Source organism: Saccostrea echinata, unplaced genomic scaffold, assembly GCF_033153115.1.
Source record: "Saccostrea echinata isolate AGI-Se365-2 ecotype Australia unplaced genomic scaffold, CSIRO_AGI_Sech_v1 ptg000002l, whole genome shotgun sequence".
Taxonomy (NCBI): domain Eukaryota; kingdom Metazoa; phylum Mollusca; class Bivalvia; order Ostreida; family Ostreidae; genus Saccostrea; species Saccostrea echinata.
This window is the reverse complement of record NW_026889751.1, coordinates 608,846-622,252: the sequence shown is the minus strand read 5'-3', so window position 1 is coordinate 622,252 and position 13,407 is coordinate 608,846. Positions and strand designations below refer to the sequence as shown.

At 32.6% G+C, this 13,407-nt stretch overlaps 2 protein-coding genes across 3 annotated transcripts in view; both read right to left on the bottom strand.

Moving 5' to 3' along the window:
* The window catches only part of LOC133204607 (ADP-ribosylation factor-binding protein GGA1-like), a 261,424-nt gene that overhangs the window by 84,436 nt on the left and 163,581 nt on the right, over positions 1-13,407 (bottom strand). The window lies entirely within an intron of this gene.
* LOC133178317 (prostacyclin receptor-like) lies at positions 917-2,509 on the bottom strand. Of its 2 annotated transcripts, none has more exons than XM_061313050.1 (3): positions 2,373-2,509; positions 1,728-1,975; positions 917-1,524 (listed from the first exon to the last, which is right to left on the bottom strand). In XM_061313050.1, exons 1-3 carry the CDS (start codon positions 2,425-2,427, stop codon positions 1,234-1,236), a joined length of 594 nt encoding a protein of 197 aa, XP_061169034.1. In that variant the 5' UTR covers positions 2,428-2,509; the 3' UTR covers positions 917-1,233. The 2 variants fall into 2 exon arrangements, with proteins under 2 accessions (XP_061169034.1, XP_061169033.1); XM_061313049.1 differs by having other exon boundaries at positions 2,279-2,503.

Sequence of the window (13,407 nt, the reverse complement as noted above, 5' to 3'; positions counted from 1 at the left end):
TAGATCATTATTTCATATAGATAATATAAATTTGAAATGGTTATTTTAAATTTAATTTCATACTGTTTGTTGTCGCCCGCGTGGCGCAGTGGTTAGAGCGTCTGCTCTAGAGTCGCGGCGTAAGGAGTTGATCCTTACGTCGCGGGTTCGCATCCCACTGCGGGACTTGGAGACCGGTCCTTCGGATGAGACCGTATAAACCGAGGTCCCGTGTCGCAGTAGGTGCCGGCACGAAAAGGATCCCTCACTGCTCAATGGTCGTAAGTGCCGAGTATAGGACAAAATTTGCAGCTCTCCACCGGCAAGTGGTGGCGTCTCCATATGAGTGAAAAATTCTCGAGAGGGAGGTCAAACAACATACAAACAAACAAACAAACATACTGTTTATTAATTTTGAAATATTAACATTTTTTAATTGATAGTGCATCCATAGTTTAAATAAAAAATAAAAATACATAAATGTCCCTTAGAATAAGGTTAAGTATGCATGGGTCATTTCATTTTGTACATAACTACTAAATATTATAAAAAAAACATATGTATAAAGATTCAGAGACTAAATTTAACCTGTGTTTGATAATCTTTACCCTTAACTTTTATTATAACGTCACTCTGAATTGGGCTTAAACATCTGTAATTTTTTCTTTAGGTATAAAAGGCTTATCTACATCTATAACTATCAATTTGCACAGTTTAATTCACTTCTTTCTCCAAGGTTGAAAAGTGCACTAAAATTTTAATCAAACTTTACTAAATTGAGTTTTGCCCTTTTCTCATAGTAATTTTCATAGAAAATTTAACCCTATGTAAAGATTTCCCCCTCTTCCGATTTTGTTAGATTTTTTTTTACATTTATTTTGTGCATTCTAGAGTTAATTTATGACAAAAGAAATTGTGTTGCAATTATTTTGACTGGATAAAGTGTACTAGTAACACAGATTACAATACCTATACATTATAAAAATGAATAATAAGTTTATTATGATAAAATAAGACAGTTATGGTGTATCATTCAAACATGTAAGGTTAAGATTTTTATCATATTTTTACACCCCTTCGGTTCTTCACAAATATCAACAGTGGACAATGACTACTTATTTGTCCTTAACTTTTACTGCCTTGGTTTATAGACCAACACTGTAATAAAAACAGAACCGAAAGGGACTGTCTATTCCGTCCTTTTTGATTTCATTTGTTTCTACACAGCGTAGGAAATGTATGCTCTTTAGTTCTTTAGTAAGATTTTTGGTTATGAGGATTAGCCAAGTCCGTTGACGACTTTGAAACAAGTTGATCGCTGCTGGGATTCTCTTTGTTGGAGGATGGAGTACCACTGGTTAAGCTTGATTCAGAAATAAGTCCCAATGTTAAAGCCATTCGCTTAAAAAAATCAAATGTTTCTTTTCGAAATACAATATAAATCCAAGGATCAATGATTGAGTTCGAGATGGAAAGACGTAAAGCATTGAGTTCAAACCATCCATTTCCGGAAATTGCTCCAATTGCATGACCGAAGATGTTTATCTAAAGAAGTACAAAAAAGAAATGATAGGCATATAAAGCAGGGATAATTTTCATTAGTCATGGTCATACGAATAATTAACATGAAAGAAATTATTTCTTTATGGTTGTGATTCTAGCATCTAAGCCAGTAATCACCATTTATTACTAATATTACATGTATTGCCGAATTCTTATCCCAGCATCACCCATACTACAATACTTACTAAAAGTGGTGATATACATGAAGTAAAGAGGATCACAATTAAGAAGAGAAAGACCATGATATATGTGTTGTTCTTCTTTGTTATGCACATATTCTTCTTCTGGCGACTGTCATAACAGACTTTTATAATAACAGTTGTGTTTAGTACAATTGTAGTAGCAAGAATCATAATGCCTGTCAGCGAGTAAAACAAGGCGAGGATCCTATTTGATGAGGCATCTTCTACAAAGTCCAGAAAACACCAAGAACCTGGGAAAAAACTGAGACTTTTAAGACCAACTATCAAATGGAGACTTGATAAAAATGCAGCGAAAATCCAAATTCCGACTATCGTTGAAACAGCTCTCCTGTTTTTTGTTAGGGAGTTATAAAAGTGGGGATACAGAATTGCAATAAAACGGTCGAGAGACATTGCACAAACAATTAGTGCCGAACCCAAAATAGTAAACATGAAAATAAATGCCATATAGTCACACAACGGCTGCGGATAGTTAAATTTGAATTCGGTGCCATAACGAACCATAGCTATAGGGTAGGAAAGCAATACGCCACCCCCATCTGTGATGGCAAGTCCACAAACGAAGCGATAGAAGGATCGCCATTTGTGATTTTTAGAAGAACAACAGATAATAATCAAGGCCAATACATTTCCCGTTACTCCAAAAACTAGTAAAAGTGCTGCCGGAGCCGCGGATGGCCATTCCGGTCCCGGTGTAGATATTGTAAGATTTTTGTCCATCATAGCTGATTTCAGTTCGATCGCTTTATCTTTGGCTTGTTGTTTCCTAATCCGTACTGGAATGATGTTCGATGAAGTGGAAAGATATATATATATATATATATGCCGCCTGCTGTTGCACCGGGAATTTTGTGGTGAGCAAAAGTTTCCTGTCGTAACAAACGTAAGAAAGTCCTTATACTAAGGGGAATTTTCCATTACAAAAATAAACAAAAAAAGTTTCTTGTAATTTTGATGTATTCACATGAAAACAAAGTTGATTCATTATCAGCGCAGGAGAGTCCGATCTATTTGTGGTTGTGTTGGAAAGTACATAACTCTAAACATGAGAGAAATGAGACTTTTTTTTGTTTTATTAGTTCGTTAAATAATTAGTAAAAAAATATAAAACTTGCTTTAAACTAAGTCTTAAATGCTGTTATATTTTTAAAATTTTACTTTCATTTTGTTGACTTAAAGAAAAGATTTTACAATAGATCTCGCCTATTAGTGTGTACGATATGAAAGGAAATCGTTAAAGTTTACGAATACTAATATTACAGTGACAAATGTGACGAATAAAAAAAATGAAAATTTGGTAAAACTATGTCTTTTCTTGAACATGCTATACCTGCAAATGACGCATTTTTTTCACTTTGCATTTATTGTGTTGTCTACCTCCGTTCTGTGCAGCATAGTCTGCATTAATCATGGGCATCATCAAAGACAAATGACAAAGATCCAGGGTATGAGTACATGGAACGTTTACCCTTTTTGTCTGAAGATCTGAATATTATCATTTATATACGGAAGCGTATTAGTGCCACGTAATTTTTTTTAGTTGGTAATTCCAACTTTAAAGTTGGAAATTCAAAGTTTGAAGTTGGTAATTCCATTTTTATAGTTGTTTTTTTTTTCTTTAAAGACAGTCTGGAATATCTTGCGCTTTTCTTGGACCCTTACTTGCTTAATAAAAAATGCTTAATTTTGTTTGAGGTCATTTTGATGCTTTGCGTCAAATTTACTTGTTTGTCATTGAAACAATTCAACTCTTACACTATATATCAAAACACACACAGACAGACACATACACACTAGAATAATATAGATAGATCGTTCTGTGTAAATCATATACGGTACCAATTTTGATGCACCAGATGCGCATTTCGACGAATTATGTCTCTTCAGTGATGTTCAAGCTGAAACGTTGGAACTCCAAAATATTTACATAAAAAAGACTTTGAAGAGCTGAAAAAAGGGGCGCCAAAGACTGGAGCCAAATACGTCGAAGGATCAGAGCTACGCGTGAGGGAGATAATCCTTAATTTTAAAATAATTTTTTTAATTTTATCACAATATTTAAATATATCCGTATTTCAAGCTAGTACCGAAGTACTTGGCTACTGGGCTGTAGAGACCTTCGGGGACTAACCCTCTACCAGCAGAGGCAACGACCCAGGGGTCATAATGTAAAGCATATACGTGTACCAATTTTGATGCACCAGATATGCATTTCGACAAAATATGTCTCTTCAGTGATGCTCAAGCCGAAACGTTGGAACTCCAAAATATTTAAATAAACAAGACTTTGAAGAGCTGAAAAAATGTGCCAAAGACTGGAGCCAAATACGTCGAAGGATCAGAGCTATGCTCGAGGGAGATAATCCTTAATTTTAAAATAATTTTTTAAATTTTATCACAGTTTTTTAATATATCCGTATTTCAAGCTAGTACCGAAGTACTTGGCTACTGGGCTTCGGGGACTAACAGTCCACCAGCAGAGGCCTCGACCCAGGGGTCATAATGTAAAACATATACGGTAACAATTTTTATGCACCAGATGCGCATTTCGACAAATTATGTCTCTTCAGTGATGCTCAAGCCGAAACGTTGGGTTCCAAAATATTTAAATAAACAAGACTTTGAAGCTCTCTCTCATATTAAATCATATCATGTTACCCCCCCCCCCCTCTTCCGCTGGATCCTTTATTTAAGTAGTCATATCCTGTAAATATGACTTTCATTTTATGATTAATAATGGGTTTTTTTGTAGTTTGTTCTTATGATCCTGTCTGACGTCTTTCTAATTATTCATCATATTCCGCTTCTTTGTTTATTATCAAATTAATCTCAATTATATATCTATTGTGGATAATGAATTATTGACGTCAACTTAATAAGCTGAGACAGATAAACTTCTTTTCTTTTAACAAATGAAGTTTATTATAAACTTAAGTTGTTAGTTTGCCATCGGTGCCATTTTCTAGCATAAAATCAAAATATGAAATACATGAAGCGCATTGAAGTGGTAATTTTTTTCGTCTGAATGGAGAGTTTGGATCTTCCCCATCGAACGTCAATTTTTACATAATGTCATTTCTTTTGAAACGAGAAAGAAATATCCGTCATAATGCTTTAGATACCCCACTCTCTTCGTGTAGCAACATGAGTTACACTAGTACTAAAATGTAGATTTTATGAAGTTAGGAAAGAGAGTTAGAGACTTCCCGTTTCTGTAAAACACGTATTTCAACGGATATGTGTACATTATTATGAACAAGAAAACATTGATGTAACCATCAATTGTCGCCCGGGAAATAAATAAAGTAAACAATGGAAATGAGTCTTGATCATCAAACCCTTCGATATGTGTGAAAAAGGCATGCGTCTAAATGATGGAGACGTTTGAAAACTTATAGTCGGAGGAAAATCGAATAAAAACGATTCCCTTTTAAACTTTATCAATTCCTCAAGTAAATGTTGGCTGCATAAAATATAAATTGAAACCAGACACATGCATCACCTATTTTCAAAAATGTCTTTCACTTTAAGAATATAAAATACGATCTGTGTAAGGTACGTTTTTCCGTTTTTATGCGATAAGTAAAATTCGATGTTCTAAAAAAGGGGACCTGTCGTTTTTTCGATAGTAAATGATAAGCAACTTTATATATTAAATATGAAAAACATATATATTTTTACAGATTCACTTTATGGAAGTAAATATATTGTGTATCCCGTAATTTATAAAGGGAAAGAACATTCTGATTAACAATCTTTTTAATGTTTAGAAAACCTTTAATTCTGAATAACTTCTCCCACCTCAATCCCCATATACCAACACTTAAACTTATATGTATAGAGCAGCCCGGTCCTCCGGGCTGCAATAAACGATAAAGATCCCTCATAATTATGAATTTATCGTTTAATGGAGTTACCACAACACATGTTTCGGTCGAACACGTGTTTACTCGGAGTTTATGTAGACAGGCAATTTGATTGGCTATTGTATTAAAGTACCTGTTTCACATGCATTCGAATGAACCATTTTATCGCTTTTTTCTTTCTAAAGAAATGGGCGTGTCATTTTATAACAATCAACGTTCAAAAGAAAGCCCAAAACGTTCCATTCAAACTGAAAATTTTACCACTTCAATGTGCTATATTGTAGATGTGTCAGAATCTGTGGTGTCTTTTATTTCGAGTTCAGTGAAATGTATCGAATCAATATGTGTGAATGAAACTGAATACTGCTAAATAATAAAACGTCGTCGACATACCTAAATTTCGAATTGAAATGGAAGGCAACATCAAGAGACTTCTTTTCATACAGAAGTTTTTGAATAAATCCGATTTTTTAAAAATAATGTTGACTGACGTTTTTGATATAAATCGTTAGGCGATAATTTCGCTACTGAGTAAAAGTATTACTACTAAACAATCAAGAAGAAAGGCTCTCGGTGGGTGTGAACAGTCGACATGGAATCCTTATTCCTCCGCGGCATTTGATCCCACCTCTGATGTTTTCAGGGGTCCGTTTTTGCTCTGCTCTCAGTTTGTATTGTTTTATTTGACTTTTGTACATGGTTACTGTTCGTTGTCTTTATATTTCATTATTTGATTGTTTCCTTGAATATTGTTAGGTGGTGAACTGTGTACATTTCGTTCCTTGCTTATGTTTAATTCTAAGTGAAAATTATCAATGATTCTTCCTTAATGACCAATTTGTGTCCCAAAGCTACGCTCATTTTGACTTTTGATCAACACTTCGATGTCTATCTGAGATTTTACTGTAAATCTCCTGATTTTAATAAAGATAAATTCTAAATCACCTCTTCATGAAATATATAGTACAGTGATAAAATACTCACTTAAGAATTTTTTGTCGAACATAGCAAGTAAAATTTTCTATTTAAATTGCCATTTTTTACTAATGAATAAATAATAATCAGTCAGTTAATGCAGAATTTCAATCTAACATTGTTTTTGTGACGTATAGAATTATGGTATGCTAACGTAAGTATAACTTCTGCTTAGAAAGAATATGAAAACAAATCAATCAAAAAAGGAGCAGAAGTGGTGAAAACAGATTTATGGAAGACCCGGTCGCCAAAGACTACATAGATATTGTAAATGAGGAAATCCGACATCTTTTATTATCAACTTTAGAGAACTTGTGTGTAGAATCAAAAAGATTTTGTAAATGACCAATCACAAGATATGAAAATTACCGAGTTCCATTTTTATTGAAGAAGCAATTGTTAATATTGTCAAAAAGTTGCATCTTATTAATTGTGAGGAATGATTGTATAAAGCGTTGAAAATTCATACATTTTGATGTTACTGATTTATTTAAGAAGTTGTATTTTCAAACTTTCTAAAAGTTATTTGGAGTTTTGGAGAATCCACATTTGAATTACACCACTTCTTAAATATGTTGTAGCACGCTAGGACTAAAGTTTCTCCTTCAAAACAGTTATTATTTTTAGAGGAATAAAGATACTTGTTTGGTTGAGCACTTAATGGGCCTTGTAAGAAAATGTCAGGATAACGAATGGTAATCATGCACAAAAGTCTAACTAAACGACTGAAATAGAAAGCAGAGTAAACAAGGATCGCCCCCTAAAAATATCAAAGGGGTAATCAGGTGCCACAAAGGAATAAACACCCCTTCTCGAATGATCACAGCTGTCCTTGCATGTAACATAAATGTATCTATGTACGATAAAACAAGTACACTTTCGTTGACTGCAAAAGTTAAAAATATTTAAAACTGAAACATGATTTTGAAGATTTTCATGTTTGAAAGGGAACTGTGAGTAAAAGCTGGATTAAGCTGAAATTAAAATCAATTTCTCTAAAATGTCGCTGTAATAATGAGCATTACAAACAAAGACTTTATTGTTATAAGCTTTGTCAGCTGGAAACATGTGACATATTGATCATGTAGTAATAATGTAATAGCTATCATGATCAATGGTGTGCCTTTTGATGTTTTTCATAGTTTTACTTTATATCTTCATTAAATGATGCCGAGGAAAATATATTCTTTAAATAAGATCGAAAATATCTTTAATGCAAAGCTAAGCCATCATTATGTTCTATAGTAATCACGAGCTCTTGCAATTTGCCTGTTGTCATTTAATATTTAAGTATGCCAACTAATTTGTAACATTTTGTAGAACTGTTCTTTTACATATTTGAAGGTAGGCGTGTTACTTTTCAGACCAGTAAGATTTCAGCGATTTCTCTGTTACTCTCTGATTAGTTGAAGAGAAATCAAAATATTCCCCATGCCAGCTTATAAAGCTGTGTCTTTATAAGTCTTAAGAAGGTGTTGTTTTCTGACTGATCTAACTTAATTGGAAGGTCTAGCTTCCGATTGACTGAGATGAATTCAATACCATAGAACGACTTGATATCTAGTTCTCGGTCATAAAGTTTTATATACATGTATTAATTTTAGTCGAGCGACTTCAATCATATTTTGAATTACAGGTACATTTTACATGTACGTTTACTTTATATAAAAAATACGAGCACAACATTTAAAAAATTTCACAGAGTAAGTGCAATATGTCCGAAATGGAATTTTACTATATATGTACACCATGTAAAATTCGAAGATAACGTCGATCAATCAAAAATTCCATAAAGAAAACGAATCGTGAACGGATCTCAAGATGTATCTAATACTGGTGCATGAAATACACAAGTTTGGTGGGTAGGCAAGCTTTGCTCTATATGTTTGGTGGGTAGGTAAGCTTGTGCTCTGTATGTTCTCTGAAACAAAATGTGCTCTAAAATTGATGAAAATTTTAATGAAAATGAAAAAAATCAGTAATTGACAAAGCAATTTGCGACCTTCGTGTGACCTCTGTGTATCATATTACTTAAAATCACTATTCATTTTGTAACAGGGATGTCAACAGTTTTTTTATTATGAACTATTGCGCCCTTCTAAGAAACATCCCAAACCAGGAGCCATAAAAGGGGCTTAGCCTATCTTGTCCTTTGCGATTCCCGCTAATGACCTAGGAGTGGTGGTCAAACCATGACTGAATTTCGAGATGTATAAGTTAAGTGACATATCATACTGTACTGATTTAAGCACAAATATACAGTATGTTACTTATGGCGTGGTTTTCAAAAACATTCTGACAAAGTTTCTATTGATTACAAATTCACAACATCACATGTATGTTTATTCGTGCACTTCACAGTAAAGATCATTTGGAACAGTGTTTTACTTCTACATATTCCTTATATTGATTTTTATATATGCATAATTATAAAAATATATAAAATAATCAAAATAAGTAATAATTATTCAAGAAAGCATACAGCGAAAGAAAAGTCGAAATTGAAATGATGTACAATTGTGTGCCTCCCCAGTGCGGTGTCTTTTCCAAGTAGCAATTCCCCCCTTCTTTAGAAGAACCAAGTATAACTGTGCATACATCAAAATTTATTATTATTCCAGTTTTTTTTTTTTAAATATCCAATCTTCTAAAAGAAACCACAATGGGTTAACTTTAGGACAATAAAAGAAAATATGTACAATTGATTCAACGTTTTGCTGACATAAAGAACATAGATTATTTTCTCTCATTTTAGACAAAAACAAATACTTATTTGTACCAAGAATCCTATGTATGATTCTAAATTAAACCATAAAGGCCTTGTGCCTTTTGTTATTGAATAACATCTTTTATGAATCAATTTCCAATTAAATTCCTGCTGTAACTGCAGTTCTTTAGCCCATTTTGATTCACATTTTGGTGAAGTATATACATGTCATGACAAATATGTATCATAAATTGTTTTAGAACCTTGTTTTTCTTTATTGATGATTTCCACAAATTTTGGCTGATAAGATCTTGTGACAGAATTTATACTAATATTTCTAACATTTGACCAAGAATGCAAAATTGCACTTTTTATGCCTTCGTATAAAGTAAAAGGGACTTTTAAAGAAAATTCTTTAACAAGATCATCAAAGCACATAAAATTACCATTAGTATCAAATAAATCACCAGCTACAATAAATCCCTTTTCATACAATGGCCTTAAAAAAACATACTTATTTTGAGTCATAATTTTATTATTTTACCACAGAGGTTCCAACAGAATATCTCCTTGGTTCGAGTTACATGTTATAAGACTTAAAAATTCTGAAAATACATACAATACTTCTTTCCAAAAGCTATTTTGTGTATTCTTTGCTTTAACTTTTGAATATTCTAGCCCCAAATGGGACAGGTTTAAAATATTACATTTTGTTATTTCAGTGAACAGTGGGATCCAACTAGACTTTGTAAATAGTAATCTTCTGATCCAAGTTAATTTTAAAGATTTAATAAAACAGTCAATATTGTCCATTAAAGACCACCATTCTCTTTGGAAAGTTGCATTATTTTTCTTGAGATTTTTTTCTATTTTATTGTTCCAAATAAATTTATCAAAATGTTTTTCCAATTTTTTTTATCGACTTTCTGTCTGGCTTTGGGAGAACAGTAAACAAATGTGTAAGACTTGATAAAAATAAACTCTTTATTACTGTAACTTTCCCTAATGGAGATATATTTCTTTTGACCATGATATTTTTTTTCTTTTTAATGTTTTGAAAACATTTCTCAAAATTTAGCTGTTCCATATTTTTTAGGGTCAGCAGTGTATGTAATGCTCAGGACTGTAAATGGTTCTACTGTCTACTGAAATCCTATATTTCAATACCTATCCATAAAGTTTTTGTTTTAGTAAAATTTGGTTTAAGTCCTGAAAATTTTGAAAATTGAAAAAGAAGATCTAAGGCACTTTTTGGGCTTTTTTCTGAGCCATCTAAAAACATTACTGCGTATTGAAGTAAACATATTTTTTCACAATAAATGCAAAGTGAAGAAAAATGCGCCATTCGCGGATCAGACAATTAAAGTTATTACACCTTCTAATTGATACCATGTTTCTCTATTTGATATTTTAACATATTCCATGTTTAAAATGCTTTTCAGGTCAATATCTTGTAGTTTATCATCATAACATGCATATAGATTTTTATAAAAGGTTTCAATTTCTGTTAAAATTTCAGGTTGTTCTGTTATTATATTACCACTATCTTGAACTAGTTTGGTTACTGTTTTGTTTATAAAATTTCTTTTTTCCAAACTTCAAAAATACTTTGTCAGCTTATCCCCTTCTTCTATCCACTTAACTTTCGTTCTCACAAACAGACCTTTAATGTATTCTTTTCGTATATCTTCCAATTTTCTTTTTGAATGTACGTTACAACGTTTCTATAATTTCGGGTGAATTATCAGTGTTTCTATTACATTCTAATTGAGATATTTCTTCTTCTAATTTTTTTTATTTTATTTTCTTTTTTCTTTCTTGAACAATAACTAATTGTACCCCTCTTATGCTTTATAGTAATAGCTCAAAAAATTGTTCGTCGTCAATTTGGAAAGAAAGAATTTCATTTTCTATATCATTAATAGCAATAGGATTGTATGGAGAAGCCATATATTGTTTTATGAGTATAATAATTATGTCCTTTACAAGCTCTATATATTTCTTATCAGTAAGCAAGGAACTGTTAAATTTCCAAAATTCTTTCCCTTTTACAAAATTTGAAAAAGATATAAACAGCTCAACAATAGAAAGGTCTGATTTGTAGCCGGGACTCATATTAACTTTTTCTACAAAAGCCATTAATTCATTTGATATTAAGAAAAAATCTAGTCTAGCTTTTTTATTGGATTATTTTTAAACCATGTATGCCTTCGGAGTGTCTCATATTTCGCCCTCCAGGGATCTGTAAGATTGTTTGCTTCCTTAATGTTTAAAACAACATCTCTAGATTTTTTATTGTTGACTTCATTATTATTGTAATAGTCTAGATTTGGGTCCTGAAAAAGATTAAGGTCACCAGCAGTGATAACAAATTCACCATCAAAATTTGAAATGATATCAGAAATAGATTGAAAAAAACTGGACAGTCCTTGTTTGGACCATATATGTTAATAAGTAAAAAAAATCATATTTATTACACACATTAATTTCAAGTATAATATAGTATCCCTCCTCATCTCTCAATTCACTTTTACCATTATGTTCGAAATTATTATTTAGGAGTATTGCTGTGCCTCTGGCATCAGATTTTCCGGGAGAAAAAAAAACGTTGAATCCCAAAAAAGCTCTTATTTGTTCATAATCTTTTACAGTAAAATGTGTATCTTGTAAGAAATAGATTGAATATTGCTTTTGTTTAAGGAGATTCAATACATCTCTTCTTTTCTCTATAGAACCTAACCCTCTGCAATTGAAGGACATCATCTTAATGCTCATTGTTTAATTCAGAAGAAAGAGGGGGAAAAACAATTTTGGGTGAGTATTGGAACATCTGATTTGAGGATACATGAGTACAAACATAACCTTCCAGACGCAACAAGTACAAGTATACAAAAAAAAAAAAATAAATAAAACGACACATATCGACACAGACACACACACACACACAAAACATATCCACACACAAAAAAGAAAAAAGACAATTCCCCTTTTTACTTAACAATTACTATCTGAATAGAAAATGTCCCAATTATTAATTTTCAAAGTCTGGTAAAGTTTTAATCGCCGCATTAAAGAGAACCGTTTCCTTTCGTTGTTTCAACTGTCTGAAGCCCTATGCAAGCCGTAGATTGTCCAAATTAGGCATGTTTGGACCACTCGATCGCCGTTAATATGAAATCTTTAAACATTTTCGATGTTTTGAGAATACTAGACGTATATCAAAGCCGGACTTATGACCGAGACAATACTTAACTATCGCTGTCTTCCGTTGGATGTTTTTTTTCTTTCTTTTTTGTGAATGAAATATATTAAGATAACGAACAGTATTCAGACTCGAAAGTCCATCAAACAATACAAAATAGGAGCAGAGCAAACACGGACCTCCAAACATCAGAGGTGGGATCAGGTGCCATGGAGGAGTGAGCATCCCCTGCCGATCGGCCACACCCGCCGTGTGCTCCTTGTCATGATCGGGAAATAACGGAAAAATCCGTCGACAATTCAGTGTGTAAATAATGGCCTCACAATTTGTATGAAAAACGTCAGTCAGCATTTGACTCAATGATAAATTGTATTTGCTGACAAGGTCATTGTATCGACCATAGAACTTACAAAATGATGGCTTTAAACGAGACAGCTGATATTCTTGTTTCATCAACTTGTTTGTCAATAATTTACCTCGTTTTAGAAATTGTACATACGTAGAGCATGCTCTTGCGTATCGAATCAACTGAGAGATATATACCCCGTATGCAGGTGATGAAGGTATATTGCTGCATAAGTAAGGGAAGTTGACGATTGAAAAGTTAAAGTCATCACGTTTATCATAAAGCTTGGTTGTTAGATTACCATTAACGTCTTTTTCAAGTAAAATATGCAAATATGAAACAGATGTGTGAGACTCTGTGGTATCTTTTATCTTAAGCTCACAAGGATATATCGTATCGACATAAGAATAGAAATAGCCATTGTTAATTGACAATACGTCGTCGATATATCTAAATGTCGAGTTGAAGGCCACAGCAAGTGTTTTCTTCTTTTCACGTACAAGATTTTGGACAAATTCTGCTTCATATGAATACAAAAAAAGGTCTGCTAATAAAGGGGTGCAATT

Bases quoted from the DNA above. Each gene is read 5' to 3' on its own strand.
- LOC133178317 (XM_061313049.1), bottom strand. From the start codon at position 2,468: ATGATGGACAAAAATCTTACAATATCTACACCGGGACCGGAATGGCCA. The intron at 1,976-2,278 runs GTGGCGTATTGC...GTTTTTTCCCAG, and splicing joins ACTTGCCATCACAGATGGGG to GTTCTTGGTGTTTTCTGGAC. The intron at 1,525-1,727 runs GTAAGTATTGTA...GTACTTCTTTAG, and splicing joins CATGTATATCACCACTTTTA to ATAAACATCTTCGGTCATGC.